The sequence below is a fragment of the Oncorhynchus clarkii genome, chromosome 8, assembly GCF_045791955.1.
Source record: "Oncorhynchus clarkii lewisi isolate Uvic-CL-2024 chromosome 8, UVic_Ocla_1.0, whole genome shotgun sequence".
Classification (NCBI taxonomy): domain Eukaryota; kingdom Metazoa; phylum Chordata; class Actinopteri; order Salmoniformes; family Salmonidae; genus Oncorhynchus; species Oncorhynchus clarkii.
This window is the reverse complement of record NC_092154.1, coordinates 32,567,081-32,591,050: the sequence shown is the minus strand read 5'-3', so window position 1 is coordinate 32,591,050 and position 23,970 is coordinate 32,567,081. Positions and strand designations below refer to the sequence as shown.

Sequence of the window (23,970 nt, the reverse complement as noted above, 5' to 3'; positions counted from 1 at the left end):
CACATCTGTGGCCATGAAGTGCTTTGAAAGGCTGGTAATGGCTCACATCAACACCATCATTCCAGGTTCCCTAGACCCACTACAATTTGCATACTGCCCCAACAGATGCACAGATGATGAGATCTCTATTGCACTACACACTGCCCTTTCCCACCTGGACAAAAGGAACACCTATGTGAGAATTCTGTTCGTTGACTACAGTTCAGCGTTCAACACCACAATTTCCTCAAAGCTCATCACTAAGCTAAGGACCCTGGGACTAAACATCTCCCTCTGTAACTGGATCCTGGTCTTCCTGATAACATCTGGGGTGGCCTAAGGGTAGGCAACAACACATCTGCCACGCTGACCCTCAACATGTGGGCGCCTCAGGGCTGGGTGCTTAGTCCCCTCTTCTACTCCCTGTTCACCAACTCCAACACCTGATCACCGACAATGATGAGTGCCTATAGGGAAGAGGGCAGAGACCTGGCAGTGTGGTGCCAGGAAAACAACCTCTCCCTCAATGTGAGCAAGACAAAGGAGCTGATCGTGGACTACAGGAAAAGGAGGGCTGAGCACGCCCCCATTCACATCGACAGGGCTGTAGTGGAGCGGGTCGATAGCTGCACGTTCCTTGGTGTCCACATCACTAACAAATGATCATTGTCCTAACACACCAAGACAGTCATGAAGACGGCACAACAATGCCTATTCCCCCTTAGGAGACTGAAAATATTTGGCATGGGTCCTTAGATCCTCAAAAGGTTCTACAGCTGCAACATCGAGAGAATCCTGACTGGATGCATCACCGCTTGGTATGGCAACTGCTTGGCATCTGACAACAATGCGCTATAAAAAGGTAGTCAACTTTCCTGCCATCCAACACTGCTAAAAAACTCTGAAACTGCAATGACTACACCAACTACACCACGGTGATCACGAGATTTAAATAGACAACTGGGATCTCTATTATTAAAAAAAAAACGTTAAAGGGAAGTTGCTAGGGAGCATGGGTCTTATCTCTAGTATCTTAATTATAACTTTGGCGATTGCCCGCTTTGGATGCCCAGAGGCAGTCTCTTGTTGTTGAGAACTTAATAGACCGTGTAATACAGTAGGTATGCCATACCGGGTTTAAGGTGAAAGTTAGAGCTGGTACGGGGCGCTTCGAAGTGGCTGTATATTGTTTCACCCAGAATCATGGGCACAATGAAGAATAAGTCATAACTGCATGTGGCCATGTGAGAAGCAATAAGGTTGCATGCACTGCTGTCATACAAAGCGGAATGCAGCTTTTCTGTATTGTACTGTAAGTTAATATCTTAAACATTCTGTATACAGTGCCCGTTCAGTTACTGAAAGGGTGTTATTGGACAGAAGGTGTAGGGGGTCATCAATTTGAGCTACAAAAAGAAACAGCAGACAAAGACTACAGTCGGGATGAAAAATGATCATAATTGCAGTCCTTCTTGGGCATTGCTGTCCTCTTTCTGGAAACTTTAAGAATCTATCAACCAAAACAACCAACCCATTCCAATAGAAACCTTTACTACAGCAAGCATATATTCATTAACATCGCAACACTTCCTTTACATTTCGCCCCTATCAGATATTTTATTCCTCTGTCGTGTTCCAGTTTCAACGACAAACCGGATTCTACATGTAAAATCTAATAGATGCTAATCTATTGCGCCCCGTCTTCTACTCTTGGCTAATGATGGTATTCATAGACTCCCTCCCACACAGCTGCCACAGTCTAATGACCAGCATATTCATGCTACCAAAGATTAACTATGTTTACTGGGTACAGTTGCTGTTTCAAATGGGTTCTTCGGCTGTCCCCATAGGAGAACCCTTTTTGGTTCACACATGTCTGACTCACATGTCTGACTCCTCTCTCTCTTTCTCTCTCACACACACACACACACACACACACACACACACACACACACACACACACACACACACACACACACACACACACACACACACACACACACACACACACACACACACACACACACACACACACACACACACACACACACACACACACACACACACACACACACACACACACACACACAGGTTTTTCTGCCTGGAACCAAAAAGGATTCTTCAAAGGGTTCTGCTATGGGGAGAGCAGAAGAACCCTTTTAGGCTCTAGATAGCAAAACAAATTGTATGAGTGTATGATACAAATATCACAAAAAAGGTGAAAATAGTATACTGTAATAACAGATCAGACCACGTGTGAGTGGTACTTGCAATCTTGGCAATATCTAGTGTATAAAGTTGTACAATAGCTAAAGGTAGTGGCACTCGACGGAGGCAGCAATGTATCTACTGTATCTATAAAGCCTCCTGTCCAGAATCAAACTGCACAATACATTAGGTATCTGACTGCAGGACATAGTTGGAATGCTTTAAAAAGGTTCTGTAGCAAGTTTTTATCCTCAAGAGTAAATCGCCTTAACCTCAGGTGTGCCAGATGCTTTGGAACTCTGATGAAATATTGATGAGTTTAAAAGATTGTGTGTCAGTGCAATTGTTCTGGTACGTTAATGCACCGGAATTAACAAATCCCATGGCCAATTTCCCATGGGTCCGCGAGTGGATGCATTGTTATAATTTATCAGTAGAATATCATTACACATTATTAATAGTTTGCATTGGAATAGGAAATCAGCTGGAAGATCTGTACTGTTATTCATATTCCATAACATTTTCAGAAGAGGCGGAGTAGGCAAGTGGACATTAACGATGTAATGGCCAAGATGGAAGGTACAGTACTTTGTTCAAATGGCTAGACATAAAACTGTGAACACACTGTTACAGCTCTCATCTGGGTGATTTCCCTGACTGAGTTATTTGGCAGACACATAAAGTGTCGGCTATTACACTACACTACGGAGTTCATTACCTGTTTTAGGCAAAGCATTCTACGAACTTGATGTTGGCGCCTCTCATCGCTTTGCCATCATCAACTTCTTTCCCTTTAAGACATTGCATTTCCTTGTTCTATACTCACAATGAGCTTTTAGTTATTCACAGGCCACGTGCTCTCATATGAGAAAGTATGGTAGCGACTTTAACCAACACCTACGTCCGGACCTCTTGGCGTAATGTTATGGTGTTGGCTTGACAGGCGCAGAGTTCCGGTCGCCCCCCCCCCCCCCCCCCCCCCCCCCGAATTCACTACATTGGTGTCAAAAGTGGCGTGGCGCCTGTGTGGCCATCAAAAGAGGAGTGTACACGTGAGAGTCTTGGTACAGAGAAGCGTGGGGACACTCTCTCCCAGAGGAAGGAGACAATGTTGTGGCCTTAAACTAACACCTAGCAACCTCAGTAAGAGGTTCAGACCTGTTGCCGTAACAGTTAAGGTGTTGGCTTGACAGTTGCTGGACCCGGGTTTGAGTCCAGGTCAGGGGGCAAAGTATAATTTAGAATAAGATGAAGGATGTCACCCAGAGTGGGGATCCTGAAAATAGACCACAGACACAGTACATTAAACATTTACTAATCCATCAGACAATAATTTATCATACAACCTCGTGTGCATCTAACATAGGTACTCAGACAGTGCATGATTAATTGCTTCATGAAATACGGTGCTCTTTAAATATTGCAAGCAGACATGGTTTCTGAAGCACAAGCTCTTGTTGTATTTCAAAATGCACAGATAAATGTGCCAAGAGTAGGCGAGACAACTCAATTAGACTGTCATAACTACTATCGAAAACACTGCATGATTAGCCGTTTGTGTTAATATCACTGTAGGCTATTAAAAATCTCTCCCTCTCACACACTCACACAGAAACACACGGCTGTTGCGCTTTTTCCCTCTCTGTAAGGTTGCCGTATGTTCCAATACAATAGTCGCCTACGCCACTTGCATACGCTATTAACGTTGGCTGGATCTGAGAATGTAGATGGGAAAAACGTTCTAATTACATTTTGGAGAATACTAGGGCGACTCGACACTATTTCAAGATAGTCAACGGTGTACTGTTCTCACACGCGTAACACAATGGATCTCTCATTTATGGCTGCGCAGGTAAGTCTGTGACATTATTGGTATTGGTAATCAAGAAGTTATGTGTGGTTTCCATGCAATTATCGGCTAATAATTATTAGAACGAATAGGCCAAATGCGTTGTCAAAAGCTTGCTAATGTGCTGAAGGCAGTAAAGAGTAAATCAGTTCTATATGGCGTCTGTATGGGTTATTTATTTCCTACCGACATACGAACGAAGTTTCTCTCTCGCCGATGAACTTGATTTTGTCACCAACAAGCTAAAATAACCTTTCGCCGATAAACAGGTGTAAACACGCATCCCACCCTAAATCGTGTGAACAATATCGTTTTTTAAACCGACTGTAATACAACTTGTTGATTTTTTTCAAAATATAACATTTGGTCGCTAGGCTTCAGGAAATGATACGATTTTAGCACGAATTAGATTAGGCTAAAGTTAGTACATGTAATCATATAAAAAACTTAACACATGTTACATGTTTTCATTCATTTTCTATTATTTTGTCCACGCTGATGTTCCTCTGATCATCAATGCAGTTCTTATATTTGACTGAGATGTCAGACAACTTTGTAATCAACAGGATAATTAAAGTAATCAAATGTAATCAGCCCAGATGAGATATGTGCAATTATAATAGACTTGGAGTTGATCAATATCTATTAAGATAGGCTATTATAGGTATTATAAGGCAGGCTACCATGCCATAGTGCAAATATGTGATTTGCAATGCGAAATGTAATTATCTTGAACTTGTAACTCCGCATAACGACTCTAATAAATGAAACATGACAATAACACACCGGACCATGGACAATGTTTACGATTCACCATGATTTTCATTGCTAGCCTATTTACATTTCTCTGATTATGAGTGTCATGCCCTCAGGGCTGCACATGCATGCACATTTATATTTAGAAAACATGAGCGTCATTAGGGTGGTCAAGGGTGGGCAAGGGGAACCCCCCCCCCAAAAAAAATAAAATTGTCTCAAACTTAGCTTAAATTTAAGAAAACGTAGGCAAACATTTTGTCAATACAAAATGATGTGCTTGCTCAAGTTGTGTCATATGATCATTCAACTATAAATTATTATTTGGGCATCTTAACTAAAAAAGGCTGTGCAACTGGTTACAGACACACAGAGTGTTTTTAACATACAATGTTTTTAACTTAAATACAGTACCAGTGAAAACTTTGGGCACACCTACTCATTCAAGGCTTTTTCTATATGTTTACTAATAGTGAAGACATAAACACAATGAAATAACACATATGGAACCATGTAGTAACCAAAAAAGTGTTAAACAAATCAAAATATATTTTTTGCCAAGAGTGTGCAAAGCTGTCATCAAGGCAGAGGGTGGCTACTTCGAAGAATCTCAAATATAAATATATATTTTGATTTGTTTAACACTTTTTTTGCCTACTACATGATCCCATATGTGTTATTTCACAGTTTTGAGGTCTTCACTATTTTTCTACAATGTAGAAAATAATGAAAAATCCTTGAATGAGTAGGTGTGTTGAAATATTTGATTGGTAATGTATATTAGACATACATGTTTACATTGTGCATGTTCATTTATACAGTATTATTAGTCAACATGTCCTCACCTGGGATTTGAACTCTCAGCCTCTTGGTTCTTGGCATTCCAATCTTCCAGCTTCGCCACCATATCGGAGTCAAGTGTCAGTTTATCTAACTATTCAATCACCATTGATATTATTGACTTATTTCAGCAATTGTAGGTTTTTCTGTGTAGTTGTCTGCTGTTGGTGGGGCATATTAATCTGTTTTAATGTTACTCCGTAATCACTATGATAAATACAATAGTTTTGCTTGAGTGTACCTTTAACAGAGCTGAGATTTACTTTGAAGAGCAAAGTGTAGCAATGCAGGTGAAATAAGTCATTGACATGAACATGATTGTGGTAGCAAGAAGATTGGAAGAGGTTGTGAGTTCAAATCCCAGGTGAGGATGTGGAATATTAATTACTGTCTATATGTCAAATATGAAAACATTGTATGTTAAAACAATAGTTCCCCCACAGGCTTTTTTAGGTAAGTCATATTTTTGAGTCAATTTTAGCAAACACATCGTTTTAAGTTGACTGAATTTCTGCCTATGTTTTTTAAAAGTTGGAGCTAATTTTGCGCCAACTGTTTGTTTTTAGTTCAGGTAACACTTGGGCTGAAAGAAGTGGAACCAGTTAATAATAATTTGTTGAAACCAAACATATTACAATGTGTGGTGTTAGCCAGGCACCTGATAACTTGGAATGTAGAGCGGTATCAGCTGAATTCTCTTGTATTTAGAGACTTTCTGACAGGGATGAAAGTTTTTAAATCCTCAATAAAGCTGACTATAGTATCTCACAAAGCCCAGATTGAATGTGTTGGTCAACACATTTTGCAATCAACATGCAGAACTTTCAGGTTACTGTAGGGAAATACAAAATAAAGACTGATATTACTGAATCATACGAGTATAACCATGAGCTACGACGCCATCATATATCTTCATGTCACCACTCATTCCCCTCAACATCCATCCATACAGTACTCATCAAGGACACATCCTCAATCATCTTTCAACTACAAAACAGTATTAATCAAGGCTTTCTCTGTTGCTGTGGGTGTTCAGAGTCTAGGTCTGGGAGGTCATGTGTCGGGAAATATTTAGGTGGTTTTCCTCCACGGCTCTAGACAGCTGTGCGACGGTGCGAGGAAGCGATGGCTGTTGGGAGGACGGCATCGGTAAGATAGAGATGGTGACACAGCTCTGCCTGCCACGTTGAGAGAGCTCTCCATTAGTCTCTGAGCTGGGCGCCAAGTTTCTCCGCCTGACTTCTCTTAAGACGCTCTCCGCTCTGCTCAGTGTCATCTCGCCCTCGATGCCCTGGCTGACAGGCTGGAGCTAGTCACTTTCACATTAATGCTGGAGAGCCCTCTGAGATGCTCCATTTCCATATTGTTCCAACATGGGTCTGCTATGACAGAACTTGGTAACTATGCAGGCTTAAGCATAAGCACTAACTGCCTCAGTTTCTCACTTCCCACTCTTATTACGTTACTCCCATTCGTATTACATGAATCACATTCTGATTACATTTCTCTCTTCTGTCTCATTATGCCTTCGTACACAAAAAAAAATGCTGGGTTAAAAACAACCCATCGCTGGGTAAATAGTGGACAGGACACACGTTGGGTTATTTTTGACCCAGCCAGTTGTGTCATTTAGTTGGGTTATTGAGCCATGATCCACCGTGTCAGATCAGAACACTGGAAGCACGTGGCTCAGTAGTCGCATGGCATTTGGGTCGTTATTTTTGGTCCCCGGTGAGAGTAAATGTCATTACGGTTGAACTGTTTTGTAGTATTGTCAAACGCATTAAGGGTGAGCACCGACACTTTTGTAGTTTATTGAAGCTTACACAAGTTGAGTTCCTCAAGTGCCTATGCATATCCCAGTGTTGGGATAGTTACCAATTTGTTATGATATTTAAATAATGTTATTAATTGTATATTTAAACTATGTAATGTGCAAAAATATTGAAGGGAAATTTAAATGTGTACAAAATTGTACAAAAATAACATGATGAACAGGAATGACATTTACTCCCACAGGTTGCCAAAAAGACTTGTCGTCGCCAATAGGCCATTCTTCCTGCAAATAACCTCCATAGTTTAAGCCTGTGGGGGGGTTCTACTAAGCTAACATGTGGAATTGTTTTAAGATGGTCATATGAAGGATCATTTAGATATTTGATTTGGAATTTTAGGACCCCTTTAGGTATAACAAAAAATATTTGATGAAACATTGAATTTGGCCTTATTAGCTATTAGCCCATAAATGCATTGAATAACAGCATCATACATGGAAAAACAAAACTAAAGGAATTTTGTTTTTGACGTGTCTGTCCTATATCTGAGGGATATAAGAAAGATCAGGAAACATCTATATATACTTCCATTCATTCATTTTACTGGTACTGGGCTACCTTCAAGCGAGTCTTGTGAGGCTTAGGGACATCCTAGAACAAAACAGTAATCACAATAGAGGAGTCATAATAGTTTGGCAACCCGGACAGGAAGATCACGTCAGTGACTCAACCCACTCAACTGACGCACCCCTCCTAGGGACGGCATGAAAGGATGCAGTGGGTTCAGATGCAGCCAATGCAAAAAAATATATATCATAATACACTGCTCAAAAAAATAAAGGGAACACAAAAATAACACATCCTAGATCTGAATGAATGAAATATTCTTATTAAATACTTTTTTCTTTACATACAAAAATTATCAATGGAAATCAAATTTATCAACCCATGGAGGTCTGGATTTGGAGTCCAAACCACACTACAGGCTGATCCAACTTTGATGTAATGTCCATAAAACAAGTCAAAATGAGGCTCAGTAGAGTGTGTGGCCTCCACGTGCCTGTATGACCTCCCTACAATGCCTGGGCATGCTCCTAATGAGGTGGCGGATGGTCTCCTGAGGGATCTCCTCCCAGACCTGGACTAAAGCATCCGCCAACTCCTGGACAGTCTGTGGTGCAAGGTGGCGTTGGTGGGTGGAGCGAGACATGATGTCCCAGATGTGCTCAATTGGATTCAGGTCTGGGTAACGGGCGGGCCAGTCCATAGCATCAATGCCTTCCTCTTGCAGGAACTGCTGACACACTCCAGCCACATGAGGTCTAGCATTGTCTTGCATTAGGAGGAACCCAGGGCCAACCACATCAGCATATGGTCTCACAAGAGGTCTGAGGATCTTATCTCGGTACCTAATGGCAGTCAGGCTACCTCTGGCGAGCAAATGGAGGGCTGTGCGGCCCCCCCAAAGAAATGCCACCCCACACCATGACTGACACACCGCCAAACCGGTCATGCTGGAGGATGTTGCAGGCAGCAGAACATTCTCCACGGCGTCTCCAGACTGTCACGTCTGTCACATGTGCTCAGTGTGAACCTGCTTTCATCTGTGAAGAGCACAGGGCGCCAGTGGCGAATTTGCCAATCTTGGTGTTCTCTGGCAAATGCCAAACGTCCTGCACGATGTTGGGCTGTAAGCACAACCCCCACCTGTGGAAGTCGGGCCCTCATACCACCCTCATGGAGTCTGTTTCTGACTGTTTTAACAGACACATGCACATTTGTGGCCTACTGGAGGTCATTTTGCAGGGCTCTGGCAGTGCTCCTCCTGCTCCTCCTTGCACAAAGGCGGAGGTAGTTGTCCTGCTGCTGGGTTGTTGCCCTCCTACGGCCTCCTCCACGTCTCCTGATGTACTGTCCTGTCTCCTGGTAGCGCCTCCATGCTCTGGACACTACGCTGACAGACACAGCAAACCTTCTTGCCACATCTCGCATTGATGTGCCATCCTGGATGAGCTGCACTACCTGAGCCACTTGTGTGGATTGTAGACTCTCATGCTACCACTAGAGTGAAAGCACCGGCAGCATTCAAAAGTGACCAAAACATCAGCCAGGAAGCATAGGAACAGAGAAGTGGTCTGTGGTCCCCACCTGCAGAACCACTCCTTTATTGGGGGTGTCTTGCTAAATGCCTATAATTTCCACCTGTTGTTTATTCCATTTGCACAACAGCATGTGAAATTTATTGTCAGTCAGTGTTGCTTCCTAAGTGGACAATTTGATTTCACAGAAGTGTGATTGACTTGGAGTTACATTGTGTTGTTTAATTGTTCCCTTTATTTTTTTGAGCAGTGTATATACAGTATATATATATATATATATATATATATATATATATATATATATATATATATATATAGAGAGAGAGAGAGAGAGAGAGAGAGAGAGAGAGAGGATATCTTTAGCTTAAACAGACAGTTTTTTATGGGGATGTTTATATTATGCTAGTTCGATTTTCATGGGGCTGCTGTAATTGACTAAAGAGGGTTAAAAAATACCCATCTGCTGGGTCAACCCAACATGAAAGTGAATAATAACCCAATTTGTGGTTAAATTAACCCATGTTTCGGTAATCCAAAGGCGTGGCCTATTCGGGGCATGGATTTCAGATAGTTATTTTTGGCCCCCTGTGAGAATAAATGTAATTCATGTTCATCGTCAAGTTTGTACACTGCAAATGTTTATTTTCCTTCAATATTTTATCACATTACACATTTTAATGTGACATTTATAAAAAAAACAACAACAGATTTAAATATTATAACAAAGTGGTAACTATACCAACATTGGGATATCAAATCAAATCAAATGTATTTATATACCCCTTCGTACATCAGCTGATATCTCAAAGTGCTGTACAGAAACCCAGCCTAAAACCCCAAACAGCAAGCAATGCAGGTGTTGAAGCACGGATATGCATAGGAACTCAATCTTGTGTAAGCCTTATTAAAGATACAAACCTGTCTGTGCTCAACATGTACTGACAATACAACAGAACAGATTAACTGGAATGACATTTACTCTCAAAGGTAGCCAAAATAACGATCTGAAAGTCACGCACCTACTAAGCCACGCCTCCAGTATTCTGCTCTGACTGGGTGGATCATAGCTCAATAACACAGCATCAACAACCCAATTTATAGAAAAAATGAGTTGTCTGTGACCCAACTGGCTGGGTCACATTAACCCAACATGTGTTCTGTCCAATATTTAGCCAAATTGGGTTGTTTTTAAACCAGCATTTTTTTTGAGTCTACCTGCCCATTGGAAACCAGAGCGAGAGGGAGCAATCATCTGGGTCGCACCTAAACTCATTACGCTGTTGGTGGTATAAACAGTCTTAACATTTACTGTGCTTTCTTTACACATTTCTCTCTCTCTCTCTGCTAGCCTTAATCTGAAATAGGAGTCACCATGTAATGAGTCCTAATGTTTTACCAAGTGACTTTACTCTTAATCACATCCTTCATTTTGTGCCCTTGATGCAAATTAACCTTGGGCTATATTCCTTTTAAGTTTTGACTGATGATGAAGGATGCTTGAAGTTTGCACATTTTTTTTCATACAATGTCCATGATCGCAATCAAGATTTCCCATTATTCCTAATTAAGCCATTCCGTTTATCTCTTGCAACTGATACCGATGCTTCTTTCAACTCTTATTGAATTTCTCCTTTCTGTTTGACCACTGCTTATGACAATTTCATTTTTATACCCTCAACTACAAAGGAATAGTTATACTGCTTGTGCAAGACTCATGCTGTGTCTGTTATATGTCACATACACTGATTTTAGCATCAATCTACTACATTCCTTTTTTCTATTTCATGCTCTCATACTATTCTATACATCCTTGGTTTTGATCATTAATGTTGTCTGCTACTAAATTAATTTACAGCACACATCAGCTGTCAGTAAGTGGGATGCTTGTTAGTGGCTTTCATAGATTTGTAGAGTGTGGGTAGGCTACAACTGGTACTGAAAAAAAACCCTATCTGAAAGGAACTGTAAGGATAGGATGGTTTTGCTTGCATAGTAAGGATGGCTGTGGTTGCAGATCCCATGGATACATAGCTGATCAGACAGCCAGTCAGCCAGACAACCAGCTAGTGACGGTTATAGTAGACATACTGTACGTGCTGCGTCTGCTGGATCTACACATGCTATATGCAGTTGTGGGAAAGGTGCCCAATTTTCATACTAGAGTAAAAGTAAAGATACCTTAACAGAAAGTTCCACAAGTAAAAGTGAAAGTCACCCAGTAAAATACTATTTGAGTAAAAGTCTAAAAGTATTTGGTTTTAAATATACTTAAGTTTAACAAGTAAATGTAATTGCAAAATATACTTAAAGTATGAAAAGTAAAAGTATAAATCATTTAAAATTCCTTATATTAAGCAAAGCAGACGGCACCATTTTCTTGTTTTTAAAAATAATGTATTGCCAGGGGCACACTCTTGTGTTTAGTGAGTCCGCCAGGCCAGAGGCTAAATTTGACACAAGTACTTTTGGTTGTCAGGGAAAATGTATGGAGTAAAAAAAAAAATTAAATGTAGGAATGTAGTGAAGTAAAAGTAAAAGTTGTCGAAAACATATATAGTAAAGTAATGTACAGATTCTACTTAAGTAGTACTTGAAAGTATTTTTACTTATGTACTTTACACCACTAGCTATATGGGTGTGTGTACAGTAGGATCAGGGAGTGGTTTGTCACTTCTTGGCCCACTCGACTGGTCACCAGATAAAATTGCTTTCAGACCTTGACACCATCTTCCTTATCACACCAACCAAGTGCTTGTCTTTGGGTCTAAGCTACAGGCGGCAATACAATTTTCCTCAGCTTAGCCCAGGGGTGTGTCAGAGTACATGTACTGTAATTAGCGGGGCAAGAATGATGGCTTCTGGCTCCCAGCTCTCCAGTAGTAATGTGCCATGCTCGAGCTAGCTGGCTCTCTCTGAATGGGTGAATTTACAGACAAGGGGTGAAATATTGCGGGACGGCAACAGCTCCCAGGGTGGGGCACAAGCTCCCTGTGTGTGGACAGGAAGCACAGAAAAGATTAAGCAGTTGTGAGATCTTTCTTGGATTATGACTGTTTCTTCTCAGTAGACTGCTGACACAGTGCATGAAAGGATATCTGATCAAGACATAATGATCGGAATCAGAGTGACTGGAGCTATGGCAAAAGGAGATCAGCATACACGGTTAAACCAAGTGTTTAAGACACATGACTAAAACAAATTCTGTAACACATTTTAAATGTGTCAAGGCATTTAGAATATCAATGAAAACTCGTCACAGTGTTTTGATTGTAAACACAAGAACATGCTTATTTGCATTTAGGTTTTAAACACTAAACACTGGGGGTGTTATTTCAACACTGTAGGATGTAAAGCCATATTTTCAAATTTCCATAAATGCCTTTTGAGTGAATGTAAGAGATACCCACCCATTACTGTGTTTGTTAGTAGTGATGGGGAAATTAAGCTTCCTAAAGCATTGAACTCTTTCCAGCCAATTGTGTCGAAAATAGGTTTTGCCCCATGGAAGCGCGCACATCATTTTCTTGACGTTGTTAGCTAACCTGTCTATTGGCAAACCTAAATGCCTGAAGTTTAAGTTTTTAACACTGATGTTTATGTTATAAACGTGTCACATGTTTCATGGTTTTCCGGTGTGTTCTGTAGAGAAGGTGATTATGCTGATATCCAGGTATCACGATGCCTCCGCGTGTAAATACATGAGGATGTACACCCATAACGCTCGTAGGTTGTTTACCCTATAGAGAAAGGAAATTGGAGTGCTAATGAAAATGGCAGTGTGGGATGCCATAGAGTTAGTGAGCCATTACCTGTAACCAGAGGGGGCCTTTCTCTCCAAGCTGCCTTCTCAAGGAAGCATCCAAAGCAGGGTGCCCTATTTCCAAACGTAATCGACTTAAACATTTCTTAAAATATATTTTGGCCCCTATTCCAGGCATGGTCAAGTTAATCAATAGGACTGTGGTCATACATTAGATAATCTTGTTAAGTCATCCATCATTCTTCTACTCGCTGTTAATAGCAATGTGCTGGGAATGAACAAGCATGTCCATGACTTACAATATTTAGCCTTACAAAGCAGAAGGAAATGCCCGTCTACCTTACTTGCACAGAAGTGCATCAGGCAGTAGTTCTATTTTACCCCCCATTAACATTACCAGATGTACATAAAGTAAAAGAAGTGATAATACAAAAAATGGGATATCTGTTGAGTGCAGTGATTTACTGAGTTTATAATCCATATACAGTATTGTGTTATCTTTTTCGACCTGATGAGTTAGTATGTAAATCTAAATGAAATGTTGCCAGTCCAATGTTCCCCAGAGGTGACGATTTGTCAACGTGATTTTTTGTAGTCTGTAGTTATTATTGAATGGGAAACATCCTTATTGATTGACTAAACTGTTTCACATCATAATTTATCATATTTAATGTATTCACAGATACTGAGACATTGCGTTTTTTACATTCGGGCCCAATGAAGTGAAAGAAAAGTTCATCTTTGTTTAAAGACGATATTCTTCATTTTTTAAATTGTGTTATAACTACTGAACCTTTAAATTATGCCCTTCTAAGGTTATATATTGCATCGTAAAGGCTGTGTCTGACCTGGTGTCTTGCCAGAGTCAGAGGTCCCCATTCTACCCTTGTATACTACAGCAGAATCCATGCAGTGACACAACTGGTCTGGGGACAGTGCTTCCACATCCTGTGTAACTCATCATCACCACAGCAGGGGTTACTTCCAGTGCCTCAAACAAACATAGTTCAGGGTGTAGAGAACAAACCCATTGCCCCATACAGTAGTCCTGCTCCTGGTCTATACACTGGCCATAGAGTTCAACTCAGACTTACTATCTCATCATGAACAGTATGATAAAAGGGGGCCAAGCAGTACAGTAAGGAGAGTCCTCTGGATCACCCCTATAGCCCTCTGCACTGTGGAATGCTGGGAATTGCCATTGTAGCAGCAGTACCAGTTCACTCCTGTGTGTAATGTGTTGACTATAGTTGTTCTAGTTGAACTTGAGGTCTGTGGTGTCATAATTCAATGACTTTTCAAATGCAAAGCAGAAAACTACTCAAACATGAACTGTGTTGGGTATGCGCCACATCTGAGGAATAACAATCAGTTAAATATTTTCTCCCTACGTATCTCTCTATTAATACATAAACAGTTTGTTACAGAAAGTCCTGGCAAATATGCTTATTTCCACAGGGGCTATGGTTGCTATCAAATTCCTTCAGTGCCACTTTACTGAAAACACTCCCTTCTCAGGGAAATTGGAAGCTATCGCTCGTTGGAAAAATGTGTTATCTAATGTTAGTCCAAAAGTATGGGTTTTCTCTCTCTCTCTCTCTTTCCCTCTCTCTCTCCCCATTCCTCTGACTGTTTTTACATACCTTTACATGCATAATCGCATTTGCGGTCACTTTTGAGAATTGTGTTTTCTCCGCTAATTGATTGCATTTTTGAACATCAACTATTCCAGACTATGTTTGGAATATTTTTTTTTCAGGAAGGAGGACAAGTTGACCAGTAAAATGGGTGAACTTTTGTACTATGGGGTATAGGCTAGTGATTGTGCTGTTTGTTAGGCCTACTCAAATGTGGGCAGTTATTCCAACATCTTCAATATGCGACTCAGGCAGCTGCGTCCCTGTTGTGTCTGTCTTCACTTGTAGCCTGTGAGAAAGCATAGCAGCACCCACCTGTAGCACGCGCTCCAGCAGGTATATCTCTCTGGTCACCCCCAAAACCAATTCTTCCTTTGGCCGCCTCTCCTTCCTGTTCTCTGCTGCCAGTGACTGGAACGAACTACAAAAATCACTGAAACTGGAAACACTTATCTCGCTCACTAGCTTTAAGCACCAGCTGTCAGAGCATCTCACAGATTACTGCACCTATACATAACCCATCTATAATTTAGCCCAAACAACTACCTCTCCCCCTACTGTATTTATTTATTTATTTTGCTCCTTTGCACCCCATTATTTCTATCTCTACATTGCACATTCTTCCACTGCAAATCTACCATTCCAGTGTTTTACTTGCTATATTGTATTTACTTCGTCACCATGGCCTTTTTTGTTGCCTTTACCTCCCTTATCTCATCTCATTTGTTCACATTGTATATAGACTTATTTTTCTACTGTATTATTGACTGTATGTTTGTTTTACTCCATGTGTAACTCTGTGTGGTTGTATGTGTCGAACTGCTTTGCTTTATCTTGGCCAGGTCGCAATTGTAAATGAGAACTTGTTCTCAACTTGCCTACCTGATTAAATAAAGGTGAAATAAAATAAATAAAAATGTAAATCCCGAGATGTTGTGAGAAGGACCAGATCACTTTACAGGCATTGTCTAATAAGAATTGAGAACCTCCGAGAGAGCCTTGAGAGTGAGAGATGCTTTGGAGCATGCAGCCGGTAGAAGGGAAATATAATTATTATATTCAGCCCAAGTGCACAACAGCTACTGGCCGCAAAAGTCATAGATTTTTTTAGGGGGCATTACGGCCACACAAAAGGGATGCCGCCGGGAAATTTGAGTCATTATCAAGTGCTTGTCCAGTTGTGAATGAGAGACTGAAACAATGCATATCATATCATTAGAGTCACATCATGCAGCCTTAGAATGTATTGAACATTAAAACACATAGCCCAACATTTGTATCACAACTAAAGTTACATAAATAACTCTAAATGAAGCATGTAGGAGGACCTGTTTCTTTGTTAACCTCTCAACACAGAATAGAAGCATGTGCGCAATCCCTCAAACCTTTTGGAGAAAATGTCCTTTCTATTTGATTCAACTATGTTCAATTGTAATTCTTCTTCATGTTTCTTTAGACCTGTCTAATATAAATAATGGATATATTTTGATGGTGTTGGCTTTATGACATGGATTTATTAGACTTTTAAAAGTAGACGTTCCAAAGGTCTGCATCAGTGTCTTGTGGACTATGGGTGGAAGCCAGGAGATGCTAATTGTGTTTCTGTTAATTAACAGTCATGAGACCAGCAGTTATTTGCTTGACAATCACCGGCTGACAAAACGTCACGATCGCCACAGCCGCCGGTGTGACATTGTTTATTTCTTCCCAAACACAACTCATATGTTGTAGGTTCTAGCAAGAGATTTCTTTGGAAGACATTTTCTCAGTAAGGTACATAATGAAGCAAACACATTTTCATTAGCTTGTCGAGACTGTCGATGCACAGTCTTTATGTGATTATTATTCATAGAAAAACGTGCAGGTGCCGTTGTGTGTTGGGGTTTTGTTGCTCCCTTGTTTGATTGTGTGACCTAGGGAAGAATGGATAAAGGACCTGTTTGTGTGTGTGTCTGTTTGCGTGTGTGCGTGTATGCATGTGGGTGTGTGTCAGGGCATTTTGTTATTCCCTCCTGACATTATGTGGCCTGTGGAGAAATGGATTAATGACCTGTGAATGTCCTCACACTAAGCAGCCTGCTTCCTGTAATGTAGCCCAGTGGATAGCTTTTACATCACATGAAGCCCAGTCCCAGAGTGGCGCTAACGCTATCTCTGAGATCCTATGCACCTCTATATACACACTACAGTGAAGACTCACCCAGGCGGTGAGCCAGCAGGAGTGGACTAATCACAGCATGCGGAAAGTCCCATGTCCTTCTTGTCGTGGTTGAATGATGGGCGTCTTGTTCAGTTTGCTGGTTGGCCACCGCTGTTACAGGGATGTGGTTAGCCCCACTCTGAGCTCAGACACACACATTTAGGGGAAATTAGTAGTGGTGGGCACCAAAATAATATTGATAATTCAAAATGAAAATGGTACCGGGAATTTAAAAAAAATTATTTAACCTTTACTGGGCAATGTATCGTGATATATCGTGATAGCATGTCATATCGTGATAATATTGTAATATAATATATATGTAACATATATAATGATGTGTTTTTATTCTTCCTACTTCCTACTTGACTACACTTTTCAAAAAAACTGTTCACGTTTTCTATTTTCCTTCATGCCCATAAGACATTCTCATCCAGGGCCAGATAGAAAGACGGCGAGGACGTCTAAAGAGAGACCAGAGGGAATCATGGTAAAAATAATAAAACATTCAAAGGGGCATGCAGCAATGATAGGCCAGTGATAAGTACAGCCTTGTGTAATTCTTACAGAGCCAAAATATAATAAAAGAAGAGCTAGGCCCAGGCAGGCACATAGTACTATTACAGATCTGAGCTGGGCCCAGGCAGGCACAGAGTACTGTTACAGATCTGAGCTGGGCCCAGGCAGGCACATAGTACTGTTACAGATATGAGTGATTTGGAAAGAGAGAAAAAAAGCTGAAATAGCTTGCTGATTCTGTTTTGCCAAAGATTCTCCACCGTCAGTAGTGTGATGGCACTCAACCAGACAGGCTTGAGAAATGGTAACTCGCCAGATATTACTTTGTAATGTCAAATTGGTTGCATGTTCCAGCATTGCTTTCCATGCTATAAATGACATGCCACACTCATTACGTTGAGGTAGGCTGGATATGACCTGAGGAAAATACATTGTCTATGGATTGTGGAGGCAGAAATCCAATAATTGCAACACATATTCCAAATGAAAGGGTAGGTCGTGAACTATGCGAAATAGTGTAGTCCTTGTTACTGTACCTGAAGATGACAAAGTGTCCTTTGCTTGATTTGCATAGAATGTGTTACCGTAGTACAGAGTTCACTGAGAGACATGGAATGAGTTTGTAGCCATAAATGTACATAGGTCAGGATATGGCAGGTTTAAATGTCTAGTCTGTAATAGCACACAGGATATCAAAGTCTACATGGGAAAATAGTGGTAAAGCTCAGAGTTCTATTGTGATGTGAAGCAGGGGTTTATAGGTATTGGACTCCATATTCAAGTCCGTAAAAAAGTCAATACGTATACGAGGGCCAAACTTGCTATACGTGTGCATCCATGAACCATCCAATGACCCTCTTTTTCTACTAGATTGAAGTGTTTCACTTTATGCTTTGTTAGAGAGGATATCATATTGGTTTCTCAAGTTTTAGACATTTGTATACCTTTTGATTGATGGGTCCTTTTTGTTTCGTGAGAGAATAACATGCAGCTATGAGAGAGGTAGTCGTGACTGATGCTGTGTGGACGTTTCAAATAGCATTATTTTACAGTATTTTAGTTTTTTTTTCTGTAAACACATGGGGCATTTTCTGTAAATGTAACGGCTGTCTTGGGAAGAAGGTGAGGACCAAAGCGCAGCGTGGTAAGTGTTCATCTTATTTAATGAAAAAACTGAACACTGAATAACAAACAACAAAGAAACAACCGAAACAGTTCTGTCTGGTGCAGACACACAAAGACTGAAAATAACCACCCACAAAACACAATGGAAATCAGGCTACCTAAATATGGTTCTCAATCAGAGACAACGATTGACAGCTGCCTCTGATTGAGAACCACACCAGGCCGAACACAGAAATAGAAAATCATAGACAAACTAACATAGACAACCCACCCAACTCACGCCCTGACCATACTAAAACAAAAGACAAAACAAAGGAACTAAGGTCAGAACGTGACAGTAAAACACATGCTTCCCCTTTCCCTTGTATGAATAAAAGCATGATAATGGCCTGGAACATTACCATAGGAGTGCACAGTAGCCTGTAGTTATTGGATGATATTTGCTGTGTGTTTAGAAGAAGAGAGGAGAATGTCACTGTTGCTACCCATTGTCTCAGTAGTCCATTTGTACGAGAGATGGATTATTTTGGGATACCAGGGGAAATAAAAGAAAGTGCACTTCACAGGTGAATAATTTACAGTTGATGGAAGTGCTCAGTGTCATTACTATGCTCTAAGTCCAAAGTGGGCATGTGAGTGCTCATTCAGTGGTTCTGCTAAGCAAGCTTTGGGATATTTAGTCTGTACTTGCAATAGAATACAAAATGTTACATCCTTTTTCTTCATGCTGAAACCTCTGGCTATAGGACCGAAGATCATTTGGTGAACAGAGAGTGCCATGACTGACAACCGACTGGAGGCTTATTTGAGGAACTGACTGTAGAAACATAAAGACGTTGACTGCTTCTGACAGTTGCGTTGTAAAGGGGAATCCTAAAGTGCTCACTAACATATATGCTCCTGTTCAGGCTGTAGGGTTGGAGACAGCAACCTATATACAGGGACTATCCTGAGACTCATATGAGGATATTGTTTGTACTCTGTTGATGTTCACTCCTATGGAAGCTCTTTTGAAATGCTTTGCTCTGAATGCTGATTGGCTGACAGCCGTGGTATATCAGAACCTTTACCACGGGTATGCCCACATTTTTTTTACTGTTCTAATTACGTTGGTAACCAGTTTATAATAGCAATAAGACACCTCAGGGGTTTGTGGTTTATGACCAAAATACCACGGGTAAGGGCTGTATCCAGGCACTCCACTTTGCGTCGTGATTAATAACAACCCTTATCCGTGGTATATTGACTAAAAAAGCCAACTGTACTCTTGGAGATTTACATAGAAAGGGATTGTGACAGTGACAAAGCAAATGAGTGCAGAAATCAACTGAATTTAGTTAATAAATCCAGGCAATCTAGCCAGGGCAGTACCGAGGCTCCAAACCTTCCTATCTTGTTGATCTCTTAATTATTGTCTCAGCTGTGATTTAGCACAGTCTACACTGGGAAACCAATATGCAAGATCCATTTGTTCTAGCTAGAAAGCGATTTCAAAAAGCCGTTATGGCGGTGACAGGCACCTCTATTACCCTGAACATAGCACTTTAATGGCTAGTTGGAGAAAAAAAACTTGTGTAATCCGATGCATGAACAAATGAGCAATGTGGGAGTGCCATCGCTCATTTGGACAGAGCGGTTTGTTTTCATAGGCACACTGACTTGTCCCTTTGAGGAAAGGTGTTTGGGGCCGTCTGAGTTGTTGTGCACCTAAGTGTTTTGTCAGCGTGCATGTGTGCACGTGTATGACAGTGATGTTTAGCAGAGGCAATAAGGAAGAGTGATTAAAAACAACACTCTTAAGTCTTAGTTACCTTGTATGGTATTTATTAAATGGAAAGTATTGACAGCATTGAATAGCAATCAAGCAGTTCACCTCTGAGTGACACATTGGAATTGATGTCCAGTCCACAAATGGACAGTATGTACTCCATTATCAGCAACAGTCAGCGACGGTCAGCTTTGCATTGGTAAACAGCTTTGAATGAAAAAAAGAACATGTTTGAGGAACAATTGTATAATTTGTTCACATTCCCCACTCCTGTTTCTAAATGGTTAAAATCTTCTCTGAACCACATAATGTGCTGGGCTGATTCTATATACAAGTGAAAGATAAAAGGTAAGCTTCTTGAAGGCATAGTTTCTTCAGTGAGATGAGTTCTCCTTTGTTTGAGGGAAAGTGTCTTTGAGAAGCTTTTGTACATTTCAATGTGTAGAAGGAATTGTTTACCCTACAAGTCTATACGTTTGACATGCAAGTGAATTGTCTCTTAATTCCTCTCCTTAAGTTATCAGTGAGGTGTGAAAAGATGGAAACCTGAAAAACAGACACATCTACGGGACACTCATCACAGCCCTTTCCTTGATCAGTTCTCTATATGACATTGTCTGTCCCTTTATTGTACCCCTACTACACAATACCCTCTCTTTTTCATTAGTTAGTGCTATGAACAAACAACATCTCTATAGGAATCAAAGGAAATAAGGTACTCATAAAGGACTTTATACCTTTATTTAACTAGGCAAGTCAGTTTAAGAACAAATTCTTATTTTCAATGACGGCCTAGGTACAGTGGGTTAACTGCCTTGTTCAGGGGCAGACGACAGATTTTTACCTTGGGGATTCGATTTTGCAACCTTTCGGTTAATAGTCCAACGCTCTAACCACTAGACTACCCTGCCCTGGCCATCCCCCCTTTGAGACAATGTTCACAAAATCCATTTTGTATACTGTATCTCTTAACCTCCATTGAATATTTACTTTATATGTGATAGACTAATCTCCACAGAAGGGTTTCAAAGATACAGGTAGCAGCCTCATCACATTAGAACACGTATTTCACCATTGTACTCTAATGAGAACGGACGTGACAGATTGGTCATTTGCTGCAATTGGTGACGCTCTACTACGGACTGTGTTGTATAGGATACAACTGTGTGAAGGAGAACACCTTTCTTGTCCCAGTGTCATATTTGTGGGGTTTGGCTACCTAAACACAGCTCATATTTTCTGTGTGTTATTTTCTGAGCATAGTTGCCATCCTCTTCCCTGCTGTAGATAGGTATTGAGATACTGCGTGTATGTTCTGAATGTGTATGCGTAAGTGTAGGAATATGTAGGTTCCATACCATCGCTGGAAAGCATTCCATTGGCAATCCAATAGCTTTACTGTAGATACATTTCAGTGAAAGAGTTTTAAATGATTGCTATAATCTCAATATGTGCTCCAATGACCTATTGGACGAGCTTCACCTTCCAGATAAGGGTTCCTCATTCACAATGAATCAGAGCCATTGCAGAAATGTTTTCAGACTGTTTACTTAATATTGGAAAGGAGACAAATGAACTGAATATTCAATTAATATTCAAAGGGAGAAGAAGATTAAGCCACTGGACTATATTGATAGGGAAGGAGTGTTTCGGGTTATACATAAAATGACGCTGTGCAAATTTCAGATATTTTGCCCACTTTGAGTTTAATGGACTTCCTTTTCTCTTCCAGTCTGTCATGGCGGGAGCCTTCATGGACTCGTCACCCAACGATGACTACAGCACGGACCACTCCCTCTTCAACTCGTCAGCCAGCGTCCACGCGGCCTCCATGGCAGCCCATGACCAGCCGGAGAGGGAGCCCATGTCCCGCGACGCCATCTGGCTTTGGATTGCCATCACCGCCACCATTGGGAACATTGTGGTTGTGGGAGTGGTCTACGCCTTCACTTTCTGAGTGGTGGGAGCCATGATAAAGTGTTGCCAGCAGGAGGAAGTTGCTGCACAAGATATTTGAACATAAGCTCAGAAACTTGAGCGACATAATCTCAGAACTCCACAGCAGCCAATAACCACTATGAAAGGCTACACTGATACAGAGGAATGAATGATTATTGCATTGACATCTTGTCCATGCTTTTGAAAGACAAGGGACAAATACAAATACAGAATTGAGTATGTGTAATATGTTGGTAATTTTACTGCAGCCAAAGGTAAAAATATGAAATATTTTGTACATAAATTCTGTTGATTTTACGTAAAAAATGTAACATTTCTGATGAAGCTTTAAATATTGAACGGATTCTAGAAAATAGTATACAGTGTTGTATAGTCAACTCTGAATAACCTCTGAGCTAATTGGTCAATTCTGAAATCACCTAAAGGACGTACAATATTCCTACAGAACCTTTGTAACGTGCCAATCGAAGCGTTTGGAGATCATTGTATGGAAAGTAACACTGATATGTTTTTATCTTCAAAGCATTATCTTCAAAGCATTACTCCACAGAGGTCACTGTATTCTAAAGACATCTGCCCAAAGTTAGGAGTTTATGACAAACATTCTAGAAACAGAATGCCTAATGATCTTAGATTTATTTACTTACCCCATGAAAATATAGTTCACCTGACACTATCGGTTTTGGATCAAGTAAATCTAGTTCCCCCCTTTTCTTCCTAAGTGAGCCTTGAGTGCTGAATAGACAATCCTTTCCGAGCAAATTCATATCAAATAAAGTATGGGTACACTAAAACTATTTCCCTTAAACACCCCTATCAGACCTCAAATCCATATGAACGAGATGTACGATTTACAGAACTTGATGTTCACTGTGACCGCTTGTTATGTTTGTTTCCATTCTGTATAGCAATCCACTTTTCACAGATATTTACATGTGGAAACCAGATTTATCACGCTTAGAACTCACTTGGATCCAAGCCTCTTGATGTGACTGCTGTAACCATAACCATTTTTATGTCGGTCTGAATGTATATTTGGATATAAGATTATCTTTCTTCCTCTTTACAGTTGCTCAACACATCGTAACCCAAACTGCATTCCAAGCCAAATACTCAACAAAAGTGTAAACGCAACATGTAAAGTGTTGGTCCCATGTTTCATTTGTTGAAATAAAAGATTCCAGAAATGTTCCATATACACAAAAAGCTTCTTCCTCTCCAATTTTGTGCAATTTTTTTTTTACATCCCTGCTAGTGAGCATTTCTCCTTTGCCAAGATAATCCATCCACCTGACAGGTGTTGCATATCAATAATCTAATTTAACAGCATGATAATTACACATGTGCACCTTGTGCTGGGGACAATAAAAGGCCACTCTAAAATGTGCAGTTTTGTCACACAACATAATGCAACAAATGCCTCAAGTTTTGAAGGAGTGTGCAATTGTCATGCTGACTGCAGGAATGTCCACCAGAGCTGTTGCCAAATAATTGAA

General features: G+C 40.6%; 1 protein-coding gene across 1 annotated transcript; it reads left to right on the top strand.

Moving 5' to 3' along the window:
• Positions 1 to 3,803: 3,803 nt before the first annotated feature.
• On the top strand, positions 3,804 to 23,680 carry LOC139415643 (uncharacterized protein C14orf132-like). The gene is made up of 2 exons (XM_071163757.1): positions 3,804 to 4,039; positions 22,248 to 23,680. Exons 1-2 carry the CDS (start codon positions 4,013 to 4,015, stop codon positions 22,470 to 22,472), a joined length of 252 nt encoding a protein of 83 aa, XP_071019858.1. The 5' UTR covers positions 3,804 to 4,012; the 3' UTR covers positions 22,473 to 23,680.
• The last annotated feature ends 290 nt before the right edge of the window (positions 23,681 to 23,970 follow it).